Here is a 24,369-nt window from a genome sequence, read left to right as displayed (position 1 = left end):
TGAGGAAGCTAATCTCAGTGTGACATCCGAGGAAGCACAATTGGCTGCCGTACCCTTGAAGTGGGGTGGGGGGGGGAACGGAAAAATAAATAAAATCAGCTAGCATTTCCACATTTGAGGGGGGAGGAAAGAGAAAAGATAACAAAAAGCTAAGCCTGATCAGGGCAGGATCAGCTGCGATTAGACCCCCCCCCCCCCCCCACCATGTCAAATGACTTGCTAACATTCACTGTCAAGGTTTGCATGAATAATGCCCACTTGGGTGAGGTATCAAAGGATTAACGGCACCCTTCAAACTTCATCCAGTTAGCAGTTAACACCTTACAGCGGGGAGAAGAATAAAAAGTTAAGACAAAAATGCTTTGCATGAAAATTAATTAATACCCCTCCCTGTAATTCTTACTAGTTTTCCCATTTTCAGTATACTCAAAGTTGCTTAATTCAAAATATCTGCTAATCCATATTTTCAATTCCCATATTGCTATATATATATTTTTAACTCAATTTTAGATACATTTTTTTGTCCAAAAATGACTGAATCAACTTACAATAGATGAAACAAAACCAGACTTTAAAAGCAAATGCAGAATAACATTGTTTTCTTACATTAGGTAGAGTCTTGACTAAAGCATAAGTTTCATTACAGCACAAAACTTAGACAAGAAAACACCTATAAAAGTAGTAACCAAAATTACATGAAAACGAGAACAAGACTATTTAAATGTTTTAGACCAGTGACATTTCCAAACCATAATAAAAATAAGACTAAAGTTATTTTAAATATATGTATTATAATGGCATTTCAATACATATTAATTCTGTTAATCAGATTTTATGTTTAGATTTATCTGCTATAAAAGCTTTATACCTTGATAATTAATTTTGCAAGATGCAAAAAATGTCCAGTCCTCAAGAAGGTCAAAGCAACAGAAACCAAACAGCCAGAGATTTGTACGACAGCACCTAACTTACCATCGATTTTGTTAGAGCTGTAAACCACAGTGTTTGCTGCGTGTGTGTATCTGATCAGGTCTACCCCATACTTCTTACTGTACAGTGTCCTCTTTGGTCTGACAGATAAGAAAGATTTACATTAATGGTGTTAAGCGCATGCTTAAAAACAAATTCCAAAAAAAAGCCAGTAACCAAATGTGAGAATTTTCTCTAAACCACTGCTCATTTGTCAGGACTCAAATTGAACCATTAAGCTTGACAAGTCACTGGTCTATCTACACAATAAAAACTAAAAATACTGATGGAGCTTCCATGGCATTGATCACAATGAATCAGAAGATGCAGTGTTTTATAATATAGGCCCACTAAGATCAGACAGCAACTGCCCCTCCTGCTCCCGCAAGCCAGAGATACCCCTCCACCCCATACAAGGTTTCTCTTTCCTGCATCTATTCCTGCCTCAACAGTGGCGCTCCCAAACAAGCAGGTGCTCCCTTTCCACCCCCACCAAACCATACAAAATTGTCTTTCCCCTCACTCCATCTGAAAAGGGACACTCTACTCTTCTCAAGTTAAAATTTTTCTTCTCTTTCTGTCTCTCCCCCTTCAACTAGGTACCCAACAGAGTCTCTCTCCATTGACATTTCTTCCATCTGTCTTTCTGCCTAACCCCCCTCCACCCACATTATAGCATCGCTGCGTCACTCTCTCAAAATTGAAATTAGGGGAAAAGCTTTTCCACATTACTAGAAAATGGGAGTGAACCTTTGGCTTGGTGATAGCATATCCACCGAAGTCAGAAGGTGCAGGATTTGAACCCCGCTCCAGACAGTCCCAGCAAGTGAAGACCACAGCTCTAGCTCTGAATTCTGGGGAGGCATTAAGCAGGGATACTCGCGTCTGGTGGGTGCGTGTAGCCCCCACTCATTGTATGGGTTGTGGGAGCCTGTAAAATCCTCACACAAGACTAACTACCCTAAGACTAACTACCCTATCAACTAGTATAATGATGATTACAGCCACAGAAGGAGCATTCATGCCACAACCTGTCAGACTGTTAATCAGCTTGCAAATCCTTCCACTACTTCACACAAGAGTGTGAAGATATGAAAACAATTGAATAACAATTGAATAACAAATTATCAATTAAAAAGGGGGGAGGGGAGACAGTTAATGAGGAAGGAAATTTGACAGTCTTGTAAGTATTAATGTAAACACTCACAAAGTTTTATAAAAGATACTCAATTGAATTTTAATGCACACATTTGTTTGTCCAGGTATTTATTAGACTTGCGTGCAGGTGCAATGGAGTGCATTCAATGGTCCATCTAACAGGTATCACATACCTTACTTTCACTGGTCTGTTGCTGTAGTCTAGTTCTATGACCTCCCTTATACAGCCATGCCCAAATATCAGAAAAAGCAAAACAGATCTCTCTCCGTGGTATTTAATCAATTATAGCACTGTTCACAAGTTCCAAATATAAATTAGCATTTGCCACCAATTTAACTACTGCCATAGTGTTGTCCTCCATTAAATCCAGCCGCAGCAGTCAAGTATCATCTCGCCCCAACAAGTAAATAAACGAAGTCAACTAAGAGGCTCTACCCATAGCTGCTATAGTGACATCTGCTGACTTACTGGCTTACCCTTTCAATGGCCAATCTTAGTTGCAGTGATGGAGATAGCAAACCACACAGTGAAAAAGACATTAAAAATTTGCAGAACCCATCACCCCTATACCACACTCACTGCCTTTTGACCAATTACACAGCATGACTGAGGGATGCAGAAGCAGGTCTGAAGCCCACTTCCTTAGTTTGGGGGGGGGGAATAGCAAACAATTTGCTATTTTAAAATCAAGCTCAGATTTCTTGCTAACATTCATATGTCCACTCTGTCAGTGTGACATTAATTCTGTGAATTGAGGCACCTAACCTAATATGGGGGCTACATATCCTTTTTGCAGGATTAGCTGATTTTACACATTCCATCCCACCTCTTCTCAGCAACTCCTACTGGAAATCTGCATGCTTGGGCAAGGACAAAATCAGGCTCAATTGTGATGCCCCCCACAATAGTGGAATAGCTTACCAGCCAAGATTTACACATGAATAATGACCATAGATCTGTACCACAGCAAGAACTCAATGCAGTGTCAAGGAAAAAAAATGAAATTCTCTTTAAAGGAGATCTTTATAAGACCTAGGTTTTTTTTAAAGTGAGAGTTGTACAAACCTAGATGTACTTAAACCCTAAATTTCTTCGTGGCCTTGCCCCTTCTCTCTGTAGCATTCTCCCATTCTGGCCTGCATCCCCCACTCTCTTCTGGTGGCCGTGTCTTCAGTCATCTCACTCTAAGCTCTGAAATTCCCTCCATAAATCTCTCCCTCCTCCTTCAAACCGCAGCCCTCTGACCACAGTTTCAGTTATCTCCCTTAATAGCTCCTTCTTCGGCTCAACGTGGATTTTTGACTGATTACGTTTCGGTGGGGCGTCTTAGGATGTTTTTCTAGGCTATATAAGACAAGATGTTGTTCCTCAACTACAGGATGTTTAACACATGCCCTCCGTCACCGAGGTAAAATATTTACATCTTTAATTTCTCAATTTATAGGATTTCCCGCTTGCCTGCATCTTGCTTGTGGGTTGCAAAGCTGAGAAAAGGAATCCTGCAGCCACTCATTGCACTTCTACACCGGGACCAAGATTTTTTTATGAAAGCAAAGAAAGAACAAAACTGTGATACATTATTTCTGCCCCTAAACACCATCTTGTAATTAATCGTTTCCCGCCCCTCCCACTAACGTTGTAACTGTCCTGTTCCAAAAAAAAAATAGAAAGCAACTGATTTTTTTCCAGCCTTTCCCTCTCCTTTCGCCATTGCTCGTGTCTACTATTCCCACCCCCCCCTCTCTTCCTCTCCTCCTCCTCCTCTCCCCCGCCGCCGTCCCGGAGGGAACGGATCTGGCCTCTTGTGAAAATCGAGGCTGAGGCTTGCAGGCCTCAGCTGGCAACGTGCGCGGTATATATTTTTTTTTGAAGCAGAAAAAAAAAAGGGAAAGGGCCGCTTCGCTTCGCTGTTTCACTCACTTCCCCTCCTGGCAGTCGTACAGCACGATGGAGTCGTCATCGCTGCTGGAGATAAGCGTCTCCCCGTTGGGCGAGAAGTCGAAGCAGTTGATCTTATCCGTGTTTTCCCGGAACACCTTGGCCACTCGGAAGCTGCGCAGCACGTTATCCGTCAGCTTCATCTCCTCTCTTGCACGGTAATGGCGGCGGCAGGGGGGGAGGGGGCTGGTGGTGTACCCCCGACGGCAATAAAATAATCGGTCGGTCGGTCGGTCCGGAAGCTGCCCTTTAAGCGAGCGGCGCCTTTTTTTTTCCCCCCCCCTCGATCACAAACGGAGCGCCTGTGCCACCAGCGGGTAAAATGGCCGCGCCGGACGGGCCAGGTTCAAACCGCAGTCGCTGCCGATGCTCCCGTTTTCTTCCCTTCGCATCGCGTCGTAGCAGCGGCAGCGCGGGGGATTGTGGATCCAGGGCCACGGTTGGCGGGAAGCCGCGGTTACCCATAATACCACCGCCGTGGTTGTCTGGGTGAGATTGGGGGGGGGGGGGGGTGAAGAGAGTTACTGACGTGCGCATGCGCACTCATACGAGTGAAGCCGCTTGGGTCGCCATCTTAGGTACGGGCAACTGCTCCTTGCCCTGTCATACTTTTTACATACAATTTATAGCCAACTGATCTATGCCGGTGTTTATGCTGCATACGAGCCTCCTCCCCCCCCCTCTTCATCTAATCCTATCAACATACTCTTTTATTCCTTTCTCCCTCATGTGCTTATGTACCTTCTCCTCGAATACATCTGTGCTATTTGCCTCAACTACTGCATGTGGTAGTGAGTTCCACATTCTAACCGCTCTTTGGGTAAAGAAGTTTCTCCTCAATTCCCTATTGGATTTATTAGTGACTGTCTTATATTTATGGCCCCTAGTTTTGGTCTCCCCTACCAGTGGAAAAATCTCTAAAACACTTAATCACTAAATAACCTTATCTTCTGAAAACACCTCAGGGATGTTGATGGAAGCAAGGGTGTCACAGATTGGAAATATAATTAAACTACTGGAGATATTTTAATTAATTAATTTTATTAAACTAGGGCAAATTTTAAACTTAAAATGAATCACCCATTACTCAAAATCATGGAAACGTAAAGAGAATGGAAAATCTGGAAGAATATTTTGAAAAAATAGATCCAAAAACGTGTGTTAAAGGTTGTTTTTTAAAAGTAATTTTCTACCTCCAGTGGAGACCCACTAATGTGAATCTTCTTGCTACTAGACTGCTACACAATGTCACCAGCCAGGAAACATTCCACAAAAATCATGTCACAAGCTGCGTATGTCCCACTTATTTATTAAAGCAGGTAAAGCAAACTTTTGTAGAATAAAGAAAAAAAGAAAGATCTTGCATTTATATAGTGCCTTTAATGATCCCAGGGACATTTAAAGCACTTTGCAACCAATGAAGGATTGACTTTTGAAGTGTAGTCACCATAGTGATGTAGGAAAAGCAGCAGCCAGTTTGCGCAGAGTAAGGTCCCAGAAACGACAATGAGATGAATGACCAGAGACTCTGTTTTAGTGACCTTAGTTGAGGGATAAATATTGGCCAGAACATCAGCAGTACTCCCCTGTTCTTCTTCGAAATAGTGGCATGGGATATTTTACATCTCATCTGAAAGCACTGAAGTGGGGTTTGAACCCATAACCTTCTGACTCAGAGGCAAGAGTACTACCACATACCCCGCCCATTGGTCCACGAAAATCGTGTCGGGACCCTACTGTGACAGTAGGATATGGTGTTAAACATTTCAATAAGGCTCCCGCCTGTTTCTGGCAGGAGTGCTGGCCTCCCCCTCCCATTTCAAGGCCCGCTCAAAAATCAAGTCGGACGGACATTGGGTGGCTTGTGGGCAGGACTCTTTTTCAATATTTGTTTGCCAACCACCCCATATTCCAGCGTAAACAGGCTGGTAGGCATACAGAAATCGGCCCCACACTGTTTCTCTCTCTCCCCTCCCTTCCCCCAGTTCTTTCCTTTCCCTCGCCCCTTCCTTCTCCCTTCTGTCCCCTCTCTCTTACCCCCTTCTCCACACCCTCTTACCCCTTCCTTTCCACTTCCCCAGATTGTGTAATCAGATGGCCAAATTACACTATCGGTGAGGAGTCTACATAGGCGTTTCCATGATAAATGTGGAGATAGGAATTTATAATGGGAAAGTTGATACAAAAAAATGCAACAAAAACGTGCCCACAGTGACGCGGACGGGAAATGTATGCAGACATAAGGTTTTAATATATTCTAGATATAGATATTTATGTGTGCATGTATACACAGGTGAAGTCTTGAAAATCCATTAAAAATGGTCACCCTTTTGCTATCCTAAATCTCGCTTCCAACATTTGTTCCATGTTAATAGCTCTGCTGGTCAGAGAGGGACTGGACTTTGTCCTGGAGAATGCATTTGGCCACAGGCACAGGGATGAGGAGGAGGAGGAGGGGGATCTCTCATCGCCCACAATTCTGTTCACCAGACAATAGACTCACTGTCCTGCGCAGTTGAGATTGTGGGTTTGTTTTGCTGCCAGCTCACTGCAGCTATCGCCAAGTATAAGGTGAGAGTGTGAACAGCAGATCGTCCTGGGTCTTAATACAAGATTTGACCCAACGTCTGACCCAGGTGTGCAGCAGCAGCTGGAGGAAAGGCGAAGCGTTTTGCGGGCAGAAGTGGAAAGTGGTGATTGCGAATTCAGCCTTTGACTGTCACCGATCAGCTAAGTTGTCCAATGCCCCTTAACTGTAAAGGATCTACATTTATTTTATGGGGATCCTTGCGACGTTTTAATGTCCAGTGCGCAGTTCTAACTGTGTAGAGTAATTTTGGGCAACTTTGGGTCAGCGAGTTGTTTTTTAAAATGTAACATTCTGATAGTGACCTGTGCTCTATTAATAATTAACAGTTACTTTAGAAAGAGGTTTATCACTGACCTCAAGTGGAGATCTGTGCTCTGTTACTTTGTCACTATTATGTTCCCCCTAATCTCCTGCGACCCCGTACCAGCGTTAAATAAAATAGATTCTTTGATTTTTTTTAAAGGGAGATTTGATTTAATCTTTCTCGGCGATTTTAATTGTGGTCTTTTAAAAAAAAAATAAAGGGAAGGGGCCAATGAGGTGAAAAGTTTGAGAGGAAAGTTCTGTAATTCGTCCCCCCCCTATCACATACCCCCCTAAAGGTGGTGCTTTGGGGCTTGGGGTATCAGGAGCTGACAGCAACCCTTCAGTGCCTTGACACAGTTATTATGATCTTTTTATGTGGAGAGACTAGTTAAGCTTGGAATGTTCTCATTTGAGCAGAGAGGGTTAAGGGGAGTTTTATTAGAGATGCTCAAAATTTTGAGGGGATTTGATGGAGTATACAGGGAGAAACTGTTTCCACTGACGGGAGGGTCAGTAACACATGTTTAAGGTAATTGGCAAAAGAACCAGAGGGGAGATGACGAAAATCATTTTTTACCCAACGAGTTGTTATGATTTGGAATGCGTTGCCTGAAAGGGCGGTGGAAGCAGATTCAATAATAACTTTCAAGAGGGAATTAGATAAATACTTGAAAAGGAAAATTTTGCAGGGCTATGGGGAAAGAGCAGGGGAGTGGGACTAATTGGATAGCTCTTTCAAAGAGATGGCGCAGGCATGATGGGCCAAATGGCCTGCTTCTGTACAGTATGGTTCTGTGATTATATGAGTCTAGGCAGTGAGCATTGGCAAGTTGTCCGGGGCAGGATACCACAGCTAAGTCTGAATCTACAGTCATACACACACACACACACACACGTATGAGCACTTTCCAGCAAGAGTTGCTGGATAGTGATCAGGAGTACAATCCGGGCTGATTTTTCTTCTTCTCCCCATGCTGAGGGACACTGATGCCAATTGCAGCAGCTCCCTAGCCGCCCTGGCTGAGATCAATGAACTTAGCCCACCTTGGGAATCGATCCGGGGTCCCTTGTGGTCTGTGTGCCTCAGTATCACCTTTTACCCACTGAGCCTAACGGACCCAAAACTTGTAACAACACCATTGTTTCAGATTTGTTTCACTGAAAAAAGGCAATAGTAAAGTAAAGAGCTCAGTCAGGCACTGCTGTTATTGGACTTCTCTGCTGCCTTTGACACCGTTGACCATTCCATTATCCTCATCCATCTCTCATCCATAGTATCACCCTCTCGTGGTTTCACTCCTATAAATACCAGTGCAGGACCTCCTAAAAAAAATCTTTTCAACCATAATTTCAGTCATGTGTCTCCCCCATTCCTTTATTTATTTATTTATTTTTTGCTCGGTGACCACACTCCTCCCTATAAAATCCTCTGAAATGTTTTACAGGAGGAGCTCTATGTAAATGTAAGTCGTTGCAGTATTATGCTCAGTGAATAATGAGCAGTAAGCTCACAGCATGTGGTATACAAGCTGCTTCTCTGTATGCCATAGTTCAGCAAATTAGATCATCTTGGACTGGATGTTGCCTTACTGTACACCTGTTTCATTAGTAATAAATTAATTTAGCGGGATAAAGGTTAAGTATGCCAAAGGATTTCCATATAGTTACAACCTCTGATTATTATCTATGTACCCCTGCAGCACCATGTTGAATGTTCATTATAACAAGGTGTTTGTTTTAGTAAATTAGACAGTAACTTCAACATCAACATTGCAAATGCAGTAGGAATGTTATCATTTTGTTACATTTTTTATTTAAATGATTCCATTTAATTTACGTGTAAAATAAAGCAGTATCTGCTGCTTACTTCAGCTTGAACCAGGGATGAACTGCATGGTTGGGCTGGGAGTCAGTGGCTTGCCTCATTCTCTTTCCCTTCAACCCTTTATCTAAGCTACATTTGTGTGCAAATTCTAAAAGCTATTCCCCCTTTCTTTTAAACGTGGATATATTGCTGTTCTGAATTCTTAATTGATGCAATAAATCATGTCAACTTCTATTGCGACAATCTGGAGATTTCCTTTAACTGAGAGAACCACAGTATATGGGTGAAGCTGGATAAACACATGAGGGAGAAAGGAATAGAAGGATATGATGATAGGGTTAGATGAAGAGGGGTGGGAGGAGGCTCGTGTGGAGCATAAACACCAGTATGGATCAGTTGGGCCGAATGGCCTGTCTCTGTGCTGTACATTCTATGTAATTCTATGTAATACCTTGGCATTTATTGCCGGCCAGAGCAACTTCACCATCAGTAATGGATGAAAAAGGGGAGTTTTTAACTTTACAGCACTAACTACAGATTTAATTACTTAATTATCATTTCTTTTTCACCTTAAGTTACACTCTGCTGTTGTAGGAGCTGAGAAATACAATCAATGAAAATTGAAGGAGCTATGACATTAAGTAATTTCTTCATCACCACCAAAACAGATAATCTTTTTTTAATATATCACTGCTATTTGTGTGCAAATTGGCTGCTGTGTTTGCCTATGTTACAACAGTGACTACACTTGAAAAGTACTTCATTGGCTGTGAAGCACTTTGGGAACTCCAGAGGACATGAAAGGTGCTGTATAATGGCAATGGCAGAGGCCTAGGAGCAGCTGGTTTGCCCACCTTCTTAACAACAACTTGCAGTTATATAGCACCTTTAACGTAGAAAAACACCCTAAGGTGCTTCACGGAGGCATAATCAGACAAAAATGGGTGCCAAGCCAATATTATTAGGGCTTCTCACATGAGCAACCCTAAAGAAAAGAACAATTTCTTTCTACTCAGTGTTTTCTTATTAAATATGACGTTATTATTGAGGCTGACTGGATAACTGCAGATAAAAAAATCTCACAGGGAGGTGGTTTAGCATCATGTTCAGCAAACTATCAATGTTTTGTGAATGTTCAAGAAATTTATCGATTTCTTTTTTTTTAAAGGTAATCATGAGGTCCTTGAAGTAATTTGAATTTTAGTTTTAGTCTTGTCTCTAGACCTCAAATTTTAGTCTGGTTTTATTTCCAGGAGAAATTTAATCCTAAATAAAGTCTACTCTGTTGTTCCCAGTTAAATTTTATTTTTACTCTCAGAACAAATTTTAGTACAAAAGTTTAGCTTCTGTTTTCCATATTTTCATTCCAGTCTTTTTTCCACAATTTATGTTTCCAAATGTCATAATTATTAATTCATTTTTCACACAACTCACAAAGCCACAAGAAATGTTAATAAATTATAAACATGGGGTGCGATTAACAACTAAGACTTTATTCAACGTTTAACTTTTCACTATGTTGAAGTTGTGGATGACTGACTAGTGTTTTACTTGTAGAAATAATTTTAGTTTTAGTCTCAACTCGTTATCTTCAATTTTAATTTTATCTTAGCTTTAGTCTTCATAAGAAACTTATTTGACTAATTTTAGTCAATGATTATCTCCTGCTCATTTTAGTTGAACAACACTACACTGGTGAGATAAGTGGGAAAATACCTCCACCATTGCTTGTTTGTCGCCCATTGTGTGGTCATTAACTGGTGATGTTGCAATAAGTCCTACACCAGGGATGACTTTTCACAAGAATAGGAAATGAGCTACTTCTGAATATTCTCACAATGTGACAGTTTTACTGTACTGTCGTGTTGTCTTATGTTTGCACTTGTACCAAAAGTTTATATTAATGGAGACTTTTCAACCAAACCCAATCCAACAGCACGCTGGATGGTCTTTGCAAATGTCAATCTGCAACTAGTTACAAGGGACAAAATATCTTTCTACTCATCTTCAGAAATTCAGTTTCGATATATATATCATATCGACGTCACTCTGAATGATCATGACTCAGATCAGGTTTTTGTCAACTGTCCCATCACCCTTTGTAGCTTCATAAAAATGTTTTTATTCATTCATGGGATGTGGGCGTCGCTGGCAAGGCCAGCGTTTATTGCCCATCCCTAATTGCCCTTGAGAAGGTGGTGGTGAGCCGCCTTCTTGAACCGCTGCAGTCCGTGTAGTGAAGGCTCTCCCACAGTGCTGTTAGGTAGGGAGTTCCAGGATTTTGACGCAGCGACAATGAAGGAACGGTGATATATATCCAAGTCAGGACGGTGCGTGACTTGGAGGGGAACGTGGAGGTGGTGTTGTTCCCATGCGCCTGCTGCCCTTGTCCTTCTAGGTTGTAGCGGTTGCGGGTTTGGGAGGTGCTGTCAAAGAAGCTTTTGCGAGTTGCTGCGGTGCATCTTGTAGATGGTACACACTGCAGCCAACACGGTGCGCTGGTGGTGGAGGGAGTGAATGTTTAAGGTGATGGATGGGGTGTCTCGCAAGCGGGCTGCTTTGCCCTGGATGATGTCAAAATTCTTGAGTGTTGTTGGAGCTGGGTTTACAAGAAAGCCAACTGGGTTTTTTATTTTATTAGTTATCGAGATGTAGGTGATGGTGCAAAGGCCACATTTATTGTCCATCCATATATTTCCATATTGAACTAGACCCAACATTCTCACTTGCAATGTACCAAGAGTAACTCTACTGCCATTGTTTCCATGATTTCACACAGAACCTTGACAGCACACCTGAGATAAGGAAACTCACCATGTGAGGAATTGCAGATGTGACTGTGTGTGACATACTGGTATGGAATACACCTTTGCGTCCAGCATCTCTCTGGTGTGGTGTTTACTCTACCGATTTCATTGTGGAGCTTAATCTGTGCTTAGTACACTCCAGAACTGTATTGACTTCTTACTAATCCACTTCCACTCTCTGGCAGGATGAAATCATTCAGAGGAATCAATGAACCTCAGTAATTAAGATGGTCACTGCATTTGGAAGATACTTGTGGCTGCATACCAACCATCAACTCATTTACAAGAACTGGCAGCCAAGGAGGCTTCGTCGGAGTGCCCCTGTAATCATCAGAGAAATGTCCCTTCCGCGGCATGGTCGGGAGATCTTTCAGACAGCAATTAATGCTGTTTTGCCTCAAAACATGATAAAGAAAAATGTTAGCATAGAAGGAGAGAGGCTGATGATACAAAACCAGTGCTTCCCAGTCCATAAGAATGTCTACCTTGTTGGATTTGGAAAGGCTGTATTGGGAATGGCGGCTGCTGTGGAAGAGATCCTGGGAGACCACCTGCTCCAAGGAGTGATCAGTGTTCCTGTTGGAATTCAGGAGATTCTTCAGTTGGCTGGAAAAGAGTAAGAAACAAAAAAATAGCGTGTGGATTTTTCTTTCTTATTAACCAAACGAAAGAAGTTCTAATGAGTTCCCCCTCCTCCCCTCTGACCCTTCCCCAACAAACTCAACCAAGAACATCAGGCTGGAGGAAGCCACAGCGTGAATATCAGTCAAAGCTGACAGTTTTACGGGTTGCCCGAATAGCTTAGTTGGTAAATTTGTGGTCCAATGTGAAATGGAGCTGTACTGACCAGGATTTTCCCAGATTCAATTCCTGGTCTTGCTGAGTTAACTAACCTCTCAGCTGTGTGGGAGATAAAGAGGAGCTTCAATTGGTCTCAGTGCTCCTGAGCTAAGGAGGGAGGGGGGGAAAAAATCAGTTTGGTTCCTGCTGCTGATTCTTATCCAGCAAGTCATGCTGGAAAATGCACGTGTAGATGTTGAGTGAGGACAGAATTGTCGTTGTTGAATAATCTGCCGATACTCACTATCTACACTCGCACATGAAAAATTGAGACTTGGGCTTGGTACCCACTGAACCTTACCACAGCACAAGTCACCACCTTCAGAAGAGGAAGCCGTCCTTGTTCAAACTCCACTCCACTGGAGGTGCAAGGTCACCGTGTCAACTTTTGCCAAATTTTGTGAGATAACGCTCCTGTGAAATGCCTTGGGACGTATTACTACTTTAAAGGCATTATATAAATGAAAGGTCACCTTGTCAAGAAGGTTTTAAATCTGATCCCTACAATGACCTTAAAATAAACAGAAACTTAAAGCACTATCTTGAGGAAGACTCTAGTGTCTCGTATTGATACTTTTTCAAAATTGTAAGAGAAAAGTGGACCATTACAGATGAGACATAATATCTATTTTCAAATTTCCATTTGATTCCAGATAAATATATACCAGATCAAAGCACGTTTCAACCAGTAGACCCAACTGCTTACTATTTACAGCCATGGTATCAGGCTCCAATGGAGCAAATTCCTCCAGCTCACTCTTATGTCATATCCTCAATCTGACGCGTGTGTTACATACGCAATCCAAGAATAAGGGTGCATTTATGCTACAAGTTTAGCATCAGTGCAAAACTGTTTTAGGTTTACACCAATGCTAAATTTGTGTAGTATAAATCGGGTGCTCAGGCTCTGGAGGGAGTTCACTCTGATCAGGCCTGACCCTGGATGTAGGCTCCACTTACACTATAACTACAGTATCGGTGCAAAGTGAAACCTCTTCACACTGACACTACAGTTGCAGTTTAAATGTACCATAAAATGTTGAAAAGGACAGATGTTAAAACACATCCAAGAATTGTTTGTGTACACACATTTTTAAAGCCTTATAACTATACAGGTGCAAAACTTACACCAACTAATGTCCTACTGTATCAACGGGATTTGTACAACGTGCTGAAGAATAGCAGCGTGAGGCTTCCTCAATGGCTCAGTGAATTTATCAAGCTATACAGACTGAACCATTTGGTTTTGATCCACACTCTGTGCTGTGTTAGGTGATCTCAACCATGGCAGTAGTAGAGGTGCTACAATTGACCTCAGTGTACCTGAGTCAGGGAGGGGGAAAAAACAACCAGTGTCGCCACTCCTGGTTGCTATTGAGTGGCCCCTGCTGGAAGTTAGTGCATGCGGACATCAGATTAGGTCGATATTAGTTATAGCTATGATGTCCTCCATGGTTGTAAAAGGTGGCCACTTAGGCAAGGTACCTGAGGCTGACGAATTGTACCACAGGAAGAAATCATAGCCTTCAGGAAAGGAGGGAAAGGGGAGGAAATCGGTTGACAAAAGAAACAATTCATAAGAAAGATTTGCATTGCAAATTATACACTGGTTGCAAACATACGATAAAAAATGGTGCAGCTTGTTCCCAATGTTTAACTGTTTCACTCCTGATAACTCCACAGGGACATGCTTTTAAGACCTCAGACAAAAATACAAGCAATGGAAGGAGCCAGACATAACCTCCCCGATGAGAATGCTTTAAAGGCAGCGAACAGTATCCGTCACCTAGCGGAAGGACTTACGGCAAATGACCTGCTCTTTGTGCTTATCTCAGGTACAGGAATTCTTTGCCTCATCCTCATGGCATATCTGCCATAGAGATTAATCTGCCGACTCCAGTTTACCACATGACCAATAACCACTAATCCTAAGGCAGGCTCGCTGCTTGGCTGTCGTAAAAGTTTTAAAATATTAATTGAAATAAACGAAGAAGCTCACTGACAGCTCAGTGGGTGAATGCACCGCATTGTGTGATATTGGTGCCCGATCTGATCTCTGCTGAGTTAGTTGGTATATCAACCGGGCGGGAGGGGATATCCATAATTCAGAGGCGAGATGAGGAGACATTTTTTTTTGCGCAGCCAGTTGTGATCTGGAACGCACTGCCTGAAAGGATGGTGGAAACATATACAATAATAACTTTCAAAAGGGAACTGGATAAATACTTGAAGAGGAAAAATATGCAGGGCTATGGGGGAAGGACAGGGAAGTGGGACTAATTGGATAGCTCTTCAAAGAGCCGGCACAGACACGATGGGCCGAATGGCCTCTTGTGCTGTATCATTCCATGGTTCGTACACAGGGTAGAAAGGGGAAAAATAAGCCAGCGATCATATTCATGATTGCTATCCAATGACTAACTCCCTACCAGAAAGCATTTGTGGACCCAGTGAGGAGAGGATTAAGGTTCAGCTGTGATGCGCTCATCAGTCAAATATCCTGCTGACATTTACCATTACACATGAAGAATGGCTATTTGGGCACGGTGCAATCATGGAACTGTATCTCAAAACAAGGTCACTTCTACCATGAAGTAATAGGAATGGTGAGTAAAGTAATAGGATGGGGCAAAAATAAATTTGGCAATCAGTGTTGCTGATTTTGAGGTTATTCTTTAAATGTAGATTTTTTTTTTGCCACAGATGTAAGTTTAATTTGACGTTGGGTCAAGCTGCTCTGGGGAGGTGCCTAACACAAGCTCCATGGCTGGGGTGGGGTGGGGTGGGGTGGGGGGGAAGTGAAAATCAGTTCATTGCCAGGCTGTTGTGCTTCTCCTCATGGACAGCCGAAGAGTGGCATCATTGGAGGCCCAGCAACAGGTCATATGCCTGCCCTCAAGGCCATAGGATCTGTGATGTGTGGCAAGATCTGTTCATCGAGTTACATCGAAACTACAGCGCAGAACTGGTCCAACTGGTCTATGCCGGTGTTTATTCTCCACATGAGCTTCCTCCCTCCCTGCTTCATCTAACCCTATCAGAGTACGCGTCTATTCCTTTCTCCCTCATCTGCTTATCTAGCTTCCCCTTAAATGCATCTATGCTATTCGCCTCAAATACTCCTTGTGGTGAGTAGAAGAGAATAAGTGGAAAAATTATAGAGGGGCTTTGTCATCTCATTAAAAATATATTATTTTCAGTTTAACTCTCAGAATGTGATACTTCTCCAGGGTATAAATCATTTAAGAGAAGTTTTTAAACATTTACAACTTCAGAACCAAACCACAGGATCAGTGGACTTGGAACTATGATAGACTGAGAGTGCTGTGAGACTTTGTCAACGCAAGCCAGTGATGATGACATGAGAGGAATTTTGGCCATGTTGCATCCATTATTTGCTGAAATTTAGACCCAATTCAGGAGAACAGTTGATGCAAAAATAGAGATGAAATTTTGGTAAGAAAATTAAATGTGCAGATTCAAGAGGATGGGAAAACAAGAAAAACTTAGCACACTGTAATGCTTGATAAGTTTTCTTTTTGATTTTCCTTCTCCTTTTGGAGTCTGACTGCTCCATGTATCCTTCCTGGGTGACAGGATGTGCTTCCAGATCTGTACCAATGCTTGTCTGCAGCCTGCTGGTAGGAGTTGTGGAAGAGTATCTGAGGTAACTGAAACTCTGATTTTACTCTCCTTTCTGCGAGGAAATGTTTGGTTTCAGTTCAGCATACCCCCCATGCACTGCAGGTTTGCAAAATCGCAGGCACAAACTTACATAAGATGATAAGAAAATACAGAGCGAAAAAAGGCCATTCAGCCTTCCAAAGCGTTCCATCCGGAACCCACATATGATTATTCTATCATGGATTTTCTTCCCAAACCATTTGATGTTCCTCTACTATGGGGAATACTAGTTTCCTTTCCCTACCTCCTCTGGAAAAAAAATTACACATAATTACACATCTCAACAGGTTTTAATCTTTTTAAACGTGCCAATCGATCACATGTCAACTACCTTCTCTGGGAGTCCACATGCCCACTGGTTTGTGAGGGGAATTTTCTTTTCCAATCTCCAACCTAGCTTGTGAACTTTATGCTTAAACTTGGATTTTATCACGCAGTGGTGATGTGTTGGAGACTTGACATGCTCATTTCCCTAATAATAATAATAATAATTTTAAAAATTGTTTCTTTAGGAGGGGGGTCAGCTTTGCTGCCAGCTCCAATCCCTCCAGTCACTTTAGAGGAGAAACAGAGCCTGACTAAACAACTTGCTTCTAAAGGGGCAACGATTCAGGAACTCAACACAGTCCGCAAGACGCTCTCTCTCTTAAAGGGTGGAGGTTTGGCTAGAACTGCCTATCCTGCACAGGTCTGTATCCTTTTCTGCTTTCTGACTGAGGCTTCGTTGATTATGAATTTTTGTTTTGTTAGTGTTAATCAAAGTGTCAGCTGTGACTCAGTGACAGCACTCTCACCTCTGAGTCAGAAGGTTATGGGATCAAGTCCCACACCAGAGACACGAGCACATAATGTAGGCTGACAATACAGTGCAGGACTGAGGGAGTGCTGCTATGTCGGAGGTGCCGTCTTTTGGATGAGACGTTAAACCAAGGCCCCGTCTGCCCTATCAGTTGGACATAAAAGATCCCATGGCATTTTTCGAAGAGGAGTACGGGAGTTCTGCCGGTGTCCTGGCCAATATTAATCCCTAAACCAACATCATTGGAAGAGTGCAGCACCCATATATCCTGACAATCACAGGGAGAGAGAAAACAGAGAACTATGGCCAGTTAGCCTGACATCAGTAGTAGGGAAAATGCTCGAATCTATTATTAAGGATGTAGTAACAGGGCACTTAGAAAATCATAATGTGACTAGGCAGAGTCAGCACGGTTTTGTGAAAGGGAAATTGTGTTTGACAAATCAATTAGAGTTTTTTTGGGGGTGTAACTAGCAGGGTAGATAAGAGGGAACCAGTGGATGTAGTATATTTGGATTTTCAAAAGGCATTCGATAAGATGCCACTTAAGAGGTTGTTACACAAGATTAGGGCTCATGGCATTGGAGGTAATATATTAGCATGGATTGAGGATTGGTTAACGGACAGAAAACAGAGAGTAGGAATAAACGGGTCATTTTCGGGTTGGCAGGTTGTAACTAGTGGGGTGCCGCAAGGATCGGTGCTTGGGCCTCAGAAATTTACAATCTATATTAATGACTTAGATGAAGGAACCGAGTGCAATGTATCCAAGTTTGCTGATGATACAAAGCTAGGTGGGAAAGTAAGCTGTGAGGACGATGCAAAGAGTCTGCAAAGGGATATCGACAGGTTAAGTGAGTGGGCAAGAACGTGGCAGATGGAGTATAATGTGGGGAAATGTGAGGTTATTCACTTTGGTAGGAAATATAGAAAAACAGAATATTTTTTACATGGTGAGAAACTATTAAATGTTGGTGTTCAGTGTGATTCCGGAGTCCTTGTACATGAAACACAGAAAGTTAACATGCAGGTACAGTAAGCAATTAGGAAGGCAAATGGCATGTTGGCCTTTATTGCAAGAGGATTGGAGTACAAGAGTAAGGAAGTCTTGCTGAAATTGTACAGGGCTTTGGTTAGACCACATCTGGAGTACTGTGTAGTTTTGGTCTCCTTACCTAAGGAAGGATATACTTGCCTTAGAGGCGGAGCAACAAAGGTTCACTAGATTGATTCCTGAGATGAGAGGGTTGTCCTATGAGGAAAGATTGAGTAGAATGGGCCTTTACTCTCTGGAGTTTAGAAGAATGAGAGGTGATCTCATTGAAACATATAAGATTCTAAGAGGGCTTGACTGGGTAGATGCTGAGAGGATATTTCCTCTGGCTGGAGAGTCTAGAGCTAGGGGATATAGTCTCAAGAAAAGGGGTCGGACATTTAGGAATGAGATGAGGAGGTATTTCTTCACTCAGAGGGTCGTGAATATTTGGAATTCAAAAGGGCTGTTGAGTATATTCAAGGCTGAGATAGATAGATTTTTGGACTTTAGAGAAATCAAGGGATATGGGGATCGGGCGGGAAAGTGGAGTTGAGATTGAAGATCAGCCATGATCTTATTGAATGGCGGAGCAGGCTCGCGGGGCCATATGGCCTACTCCTGCTCCTATTTCTTACGTTCTTATCTCAACTACTACCAACGTACCCTCTATCACTGGAAATCTCCTCACTCAGGAACCAGTCAAGTTCTCTTTTAAAAGACTACGTGTCTGTTTCAGAGCAATGACTCCCTGTGAAAAGAAAAACTTCCTGGCATCTAAACTGATTCTTTATCTTCATTTAGATATACATGCCCCCTAGACGCACCATCTCTATCCACCTGAAGTAAGCCATCCAACCATTTTAAAAATCTTTACCATGACCCTCTGTGCCTTTGTTTCTGTCAAAGAGGTAGCCCTGACTCATGGAACCTATCCTCAAAACTAAGAGCCCTTAGATTAAATACCACTTTCATTGCCCTTATCCAGAATCTCAATTTCCTTCACCATGTGCAGAGACCAAAACTGGGCATAGTATATCAAGTGCAGACATAACACAGTCGTATATACTCTTAAGTATAGTGTCTTAAACTCAATAGTACTAACTGTACAAACTAAAACATTACTTGTTTTCCCTGTAGCCACCTCCCACTGCGTTGAAATTGTGAGGACTAGAAATTGATGTATTTTTAGCCAATTTTCTCCCTCCTCCTCGCCTAAAGACATCAAATGCTGACAGCCCTCCAATACCTTTCACAAGTGGCCATTCATTATGGATGAGTCTGGACAGTGAGTTTGAGCAGGGTATTTGACCATGTGAATCACTGTAGCTAAGCACAATCTTGTACTTTGTAGCAAGTCATTGGGTAGCACTTCCAGCAAGGGTGACCTAGGTGGCAATCAAGGGCAGGAACCCAGACTAATTTTCTTTTCTTATTATTCGTTCATGGGATGTGGGCGTCGCTGGTGAGGCCAGCATTTATTGCCCATCGTAGTTTAAGCACATTTGTAGCCCTTCTACTGCTCTTCACTGACACCACCTAGCACAGGAATCAAACCTGGGATCTTCTGGAATGCATGGTTCAGTTCCACACCATGTAGTGTTTTCACCGACTTGGCTTAAGAATGTTTATGTTGATGGATTATGACAGTGATTTAATCACTGCAAGTTTAACAAGCAACAAACTATTTATATATACATATATGTAAATGTTAACTCAATAAAAGATGTGTATGATTATTGCCCTGTATCTAACCTCTTTGCTTATATATGTTGTCCAAAAAAAAGCTTATGGTACCAACAGGTAGTTTTGAGATTACCTTAATAATTGAAACCATCTTTGGAGTTAGGACTCTAAAAACAAGCTGATTTAAACAGGAGGCTTGTAATAGAGAAGTGTTATAATCAGGTACAACTGTATGACAAATTGAAAAAGAAAGCAATGCAAAACATGATTCTTTGTTTGGCAGGTGGTAAGTCTCATCATGTCTGATGTTATTGGAGACCATTTGGAGTTCGTAGCCAGTGGCCCGACTGTGCCTAGCTCACAAAGTAAAGAAGACTGTCACAAGGTTCTGTCAAAATATAATCTGTTATTATCCATCCCAGAATCTGTAAAAGAAGTTCTGTCTCAGCCCAGCAAGAGAATGAACCAAGAGGAAACCCAAGATTTTGCTCATGTTTGCAATTTTATTGTGGGGTCAAATGCAATTGCCTTAGAGGAAGCAAAACACAAATCAGAAAGCTTGGGTTATAACACTTCTGTCCTGTCTACTGTAGTGAGTGGAGATGTCAGGACTGTGGCCAGATTGTACAGTCTTTTGATTAGGTATGTGTGCTCTGTGCTGGCAGCTGCCAGTTCAAAATGTGTACATGCAAGCAACCTGAAAGATGAGATCCTGCAGATGGTTGCAAACATGGGGCTTCCTGACTTCCAACTGGACGGCTGTTTGACAGTGTTGGAGGACACGCTGAGCTCCAGGAAACCAATATGCCTTCTGGCAGGAGGTGAAACCACAGTTCGGCTCCAGGGCAAAGGTAAAGGAGGTCGCAATCAGGAGATGGCCTTGCATGTAGCCTTGGAACTGCACAATGCAAAATCGAAATTTCCACAGGATACCCTTTCAAAGCATGAAGTTGTTTTTCTTAGTGGCGGGACAGATGGACAAGATGGGCCCACCGAAGCAGCTGGTGCTTTCGCTTATACTGAACTGGTTGATAAGGCCTTCAGTGAAGGGCTCAAGGTAGAGGACTTTCTAAATAACAATGACTCCTTTACCTTCTTTAGCAAGTTCAATAATGGAGCTGATCTGATTGTGACAGGCCTGACAAGTACTAATGTCATGGATGTGCAAGCAATTATTATTCAACCCAAGGAAATTTAAGTAAAGCATTAGCCTTTCTCCAGAAAGAGGAGACAAATATGGAAAATAAAGCATTTTGTGGAGACAGGATGTTTCTCTAATTACTGGGGATCCATAAATAAGGGAGAGAATTTTGTACTGTCTTTTTTTCTTTTGCCAATCCTACTAGAGCTACGACATGTGGAATTAAGAGCAATGTTATTACAAAAACATTCTGTTCTATTCCCCTTCTCTGTCATTAGTCATGATGTGGAGATGCCGGTGATGGACTGGGGTGGACAAATGTAAGGAATCTTACAACACCAGGTTATAGTCCAACAATTTTATTTTAAAATCACAAGCTTTCGGAGATTATCTCCTTCGTCAGGTGAGTGAGTGAAAGGTTCACAAATCGCATATCTTATATTAGGTTGGGACACCATCACACCAATCAAAGGTGTCGTTGGTGTTCAGACAGGTTAGCCACGGAAAACAGTAGGTCCCAGTATGCTGAATACACATTGTGTCAAATTACACAGACAGAGAGAAAGAGACCCAAAAGGCAGAGAGAGAGAGAGAGAGAGAATATTAAAAACAGATAACTTTTTTTTCCCTTGCTGGTGGGGTTACGTGTAGCGTGACATGAACCCAAGATCCCGGTTGAGGCCGTTCTCATGGGTGCGGAACTTGGCTATCAATTTCTGCTCGATGATTTTGCGTTGCCGTGTGTCTCGAAGTCCGCCTTGGAGAACGCTTACCCGAAGATCGGTGGCTGAATGTCCTTGACTGCTAAAGTGTTCCCCGACTGGGAGGGAACCCTCCTGTCTGGCTGCCCATCCCTAATTGGCCTTGAGAAGGTGGTGGTGAGCTGCCTTCTTGAACCGCAGCAGTCCGTGTGGTGAAGGTTCTCCCACAGTGCTGTTAGGGAGTTCCAGGATTTTGACCCAGTGACGATAAAGGAACGGCAATATATTTCCAAGTCAGGATGGTGTGTGACTTGGAGGGGAACGTGCAGGTGGTGTTGTTCACATGTGCCTGCTGCTCTTGTCCTTCTAGGTGGTACACACTGCAGCTACAGTGCACCGGTGATGAAGGGAGTGAATGTTTAGGGTGGTGGATGGGGTGCTAATCAAACGGGCTGCTTTGTCCTGGATGGTGTCGAGCTTCTTGAGTGTTGTTGGAGCTGCACTCATCCAGGCAAGTGGAGAGTATTCCATCACACTCCTGACTTGTGCCTTGTAGATGGTGGAAAGGCTTTGGGGAGTCAGGAGGTGAGTCACTCGCCGCAGAATACCCAGCCTCTGACCTGCTCTCGTAGCCACAGTATTTATATGGCTGGTCCAGTTAAGTTTCTGGTCAATGGTGACCCCCAGGATGTCGATGGTGGGGGATTTGGTGATGGTAATGCCGTTGAATGTCAAGGGGAGGTGGTTAGACTCTCTATTGTTGGAGATGGTCATTGCCTGGCACTTGTCTGGCGCGAATGTTACTTGCCACTTATCAGCCCAAGCCTGTACGTTGTCCAGGTCTTGCTGCATGCGGGCTCAGACTGCTTCATTATCTGAGGGGTTGCGAATGGAGCTGACATTTGCAATCATCAGTGAACATCCCCGTTTCTGACCTTATGATGGAGGGAAGGTCATTGATGAAGCAGCTGAAGATGGTTGGGCCTAGGACACTGCCCTGAGGAACTCCTGCAGCAATGTCCTGGGGCTGAGATGATTGGTCTCCAACAACCACTACCATCTTCCTTTGTGCTAGGTATGACTCCAGCCACTAGAGTGTTTTCCCCTTGATTCTTGGTGCATGGCATTGGGGAGACTCTTCGACAACAGCATACTTACTTGCAACATAGGGGGGGCAATACACTCTGTCATGTGGTACTTGGATAGACCAAAAAGGACCCAGCTTCAATCTCTGGTCTGTACTGAGTTAGCCATTCTCAGCTAAGGGACTACAATTGGGATCAGCATCCTTGGATTGGTTTCCCACCCTTAATTGCCATAAGTGACCCCTGCTGAAAATGTATACATGTAGCCATCAGGTGAGGACACAATTGGGCCTGAATGAATGAAGAGCCAACTAGTCCTCATTATTCAGTTCATGTGTAAAGGATGGCCATTTAGCAGAGGTATCGGAGGGCTACTGGTGCAGGCGGAATTATATCTCAGCACGTCACTTAACTTCAGAAGAGGACCGGTAAGAGAGAGAAATTGGAGAGAAACAAATAGGGTAGAAATTAAAAAAAAAAGCAAATAAAGTAACCCAAGATAAATGTAAAGGCTGGACATCAAAAAGTTAATTTAAGAAAAAACTTTATTAGGCAAAAATTAAAACTGCACAAATCAGTAAATTGTAAATCACAATTTAAAACTTTTGGTTAAGACAATATTCATCGTGTAACATCACACCAGTAAACATTGCCACTATATTTATAATATACATTTATTTACACAGCTGCAATTATACAGGAAGCCACTTATATATGATTTAAAAGAATAGTGCAATCTTACAAAAGGAAAGCTGTTCCTGTTCTGTGAACAGGTGTAGTATCCATGATACATCAGTGGCAATTTTTTACTGGTCCAACTCAGATTGTTGCATTCTGTGTCCAATACCAACTAGCACGTGGGAACTTATAGTTACAACGTTAACAGCTTATTGCATAACAGTGCAAAAGACAGAACCTCTATCATAGCAGCAACACTCTTTTAGTGTACATGGACTTGTCCCTAGGACCCGTGTGTTTTTGAGAATTCCACATAGATGCCACACAATGTGGTGAAATTGTTTTGTGCCGTTCATTTTTATTGAATGGAGAACTTTATAGAATTTTTTTACATTACGAAATAATCAAAGGCATTCCTTAATGTAAATCAATCAATGGTTACTCAAAATAGCAAAACTAGAGGAAGCCTTCGCAGTCCAGTAAATTGTTCTGCAATATGCTAGGTTAATAATGCTGAACCACTTGTACAGATTTGTAATTCCCTTTTGACATAGTAGGTGGCAGGGCAAGGACAGAAATCTCATGAGTTTGATCCTGCTGGTCATCAAAAATGCAGAAGTATTAATGAAAAGGAAAATTAAGAATCTACTTGAATTCCTTTTCATCAATAAATCTTCAGAGCATGATTGATGTAGCACATGTAGCTGCAGCTGGTACCAGTTTGCAGTACAAGTAATTGAAACAGAATGTGAAATGACCACTTCATGAGAGGTTCGCCAATTAGAGAGAGCTATTGGACAGGATGGGTTCCTAGAACAACCAGCTCTGAAAACCTGTTGCCACTATAATACGTTTGTACCACAAAAGACATATTAGCCCCCTAATGCAAGCATGTACAATGTGATTTTAATTATTTAACTTCTAAAAATAAATTTGCAGCACCAAAATAATCACATCATTGCACTCTCTATTTACAAAAGTTAATAGTCTTGCAAGGCCAGTTACCATGCAAGGCTGCCACATTTAACCCAATAGTATCAAATTATCTAAAGTTAATGCCAGTAACAATCTTTATTGGGCAGGTTTCACAGTACAGCAATTAGCAACACCAATGCATCTGACTACTGG

At 42.4% G+C, this 24,369-nt stretch overlaps 2 protein-coding genes across 5 annotated transcripts in view; one reads left to right on the top strand and one right to left on the bottom strand.

Moving 5' to 3' along the window:
* wdr82 (WD repeat domain 82) overlaps positions 1–4,491 on the bottom strand; it is a 36,728-nt gene extending 32,237 nt beyond the window's left edge. Inside the window, exons 1-2 of the mRNA XM_067998467.1 lie at positions 4,049–4,491; positions 973–1,070 (exon numbers count right to left, since the gene is read on the bottom strand). Of these exons, the coding sequence (XP_067854568.1) occupies positions 973–1,070; positions 4,049–4,209 (259 nt within the window). The 5' untranslated portion in view covers positions 4,210–4,491. The remainder of the gene's footprint in view (positions 1–972; positions 1,071–4,048) is intronic.
* Positions 3,908–20,898, top strand: glyctk (glycerate kinase). 4 transcript variants are annotated; one of them, XM_067998462.1, is made up of 5 exons: positions 3,908–4,224; positions 11,780–12,210; positions 14,118–14,269; positions 16,631–16,806; positions 19,920–20,898. In XM_067998462.1, exons 2-5 carry the CDS (start codon positions 11,822–11,824, stop codon positions 20,832–20,834), a joined length of 1,632 nt encoding a protein of 543 aa, XP_067854563.1. In that variant the 5' UTR covers positions 3,908–4,224; positions 11,780–11,821; the 3' UTR covers positions 20,835–20,898. The 4 variants fall into 4 exon arrangements, with proteins under 4 accessions (XP_067854563.1, XP_067854566.1, XP_067854565.1 ...); XM_067998465.1 differs by lacking the exon at positions 3,908–4,224 and adding an exon at positions 6,528–6,637; XM_067998464.1 differs by lacking the exon at positions 3,908–4,224 and adding an exon at positions 6,528–6,702.
* Positions 20,899–24,369: the final 3,471 nt, after the last annotated feature.

Source organism: Heptranchias perlo, chromosome 17 (genome assembly GCF_035084215.1).
Source record: "Heptranchias perlo isolate sHepPer1 chromosome 17, sHepPer1.hap1, whole genome shotgun sequence".
Classification (NCBI taxonomy): Eukaryota; Metazoa; Chordata; class Chondrichthyes; order Hexanchiformes; family Hexanchidae; genus Heptranchias; species Heptranchias perlo.
This window is presented reverse-complemented; position numbering and strand designations above follow the sequence as displayed.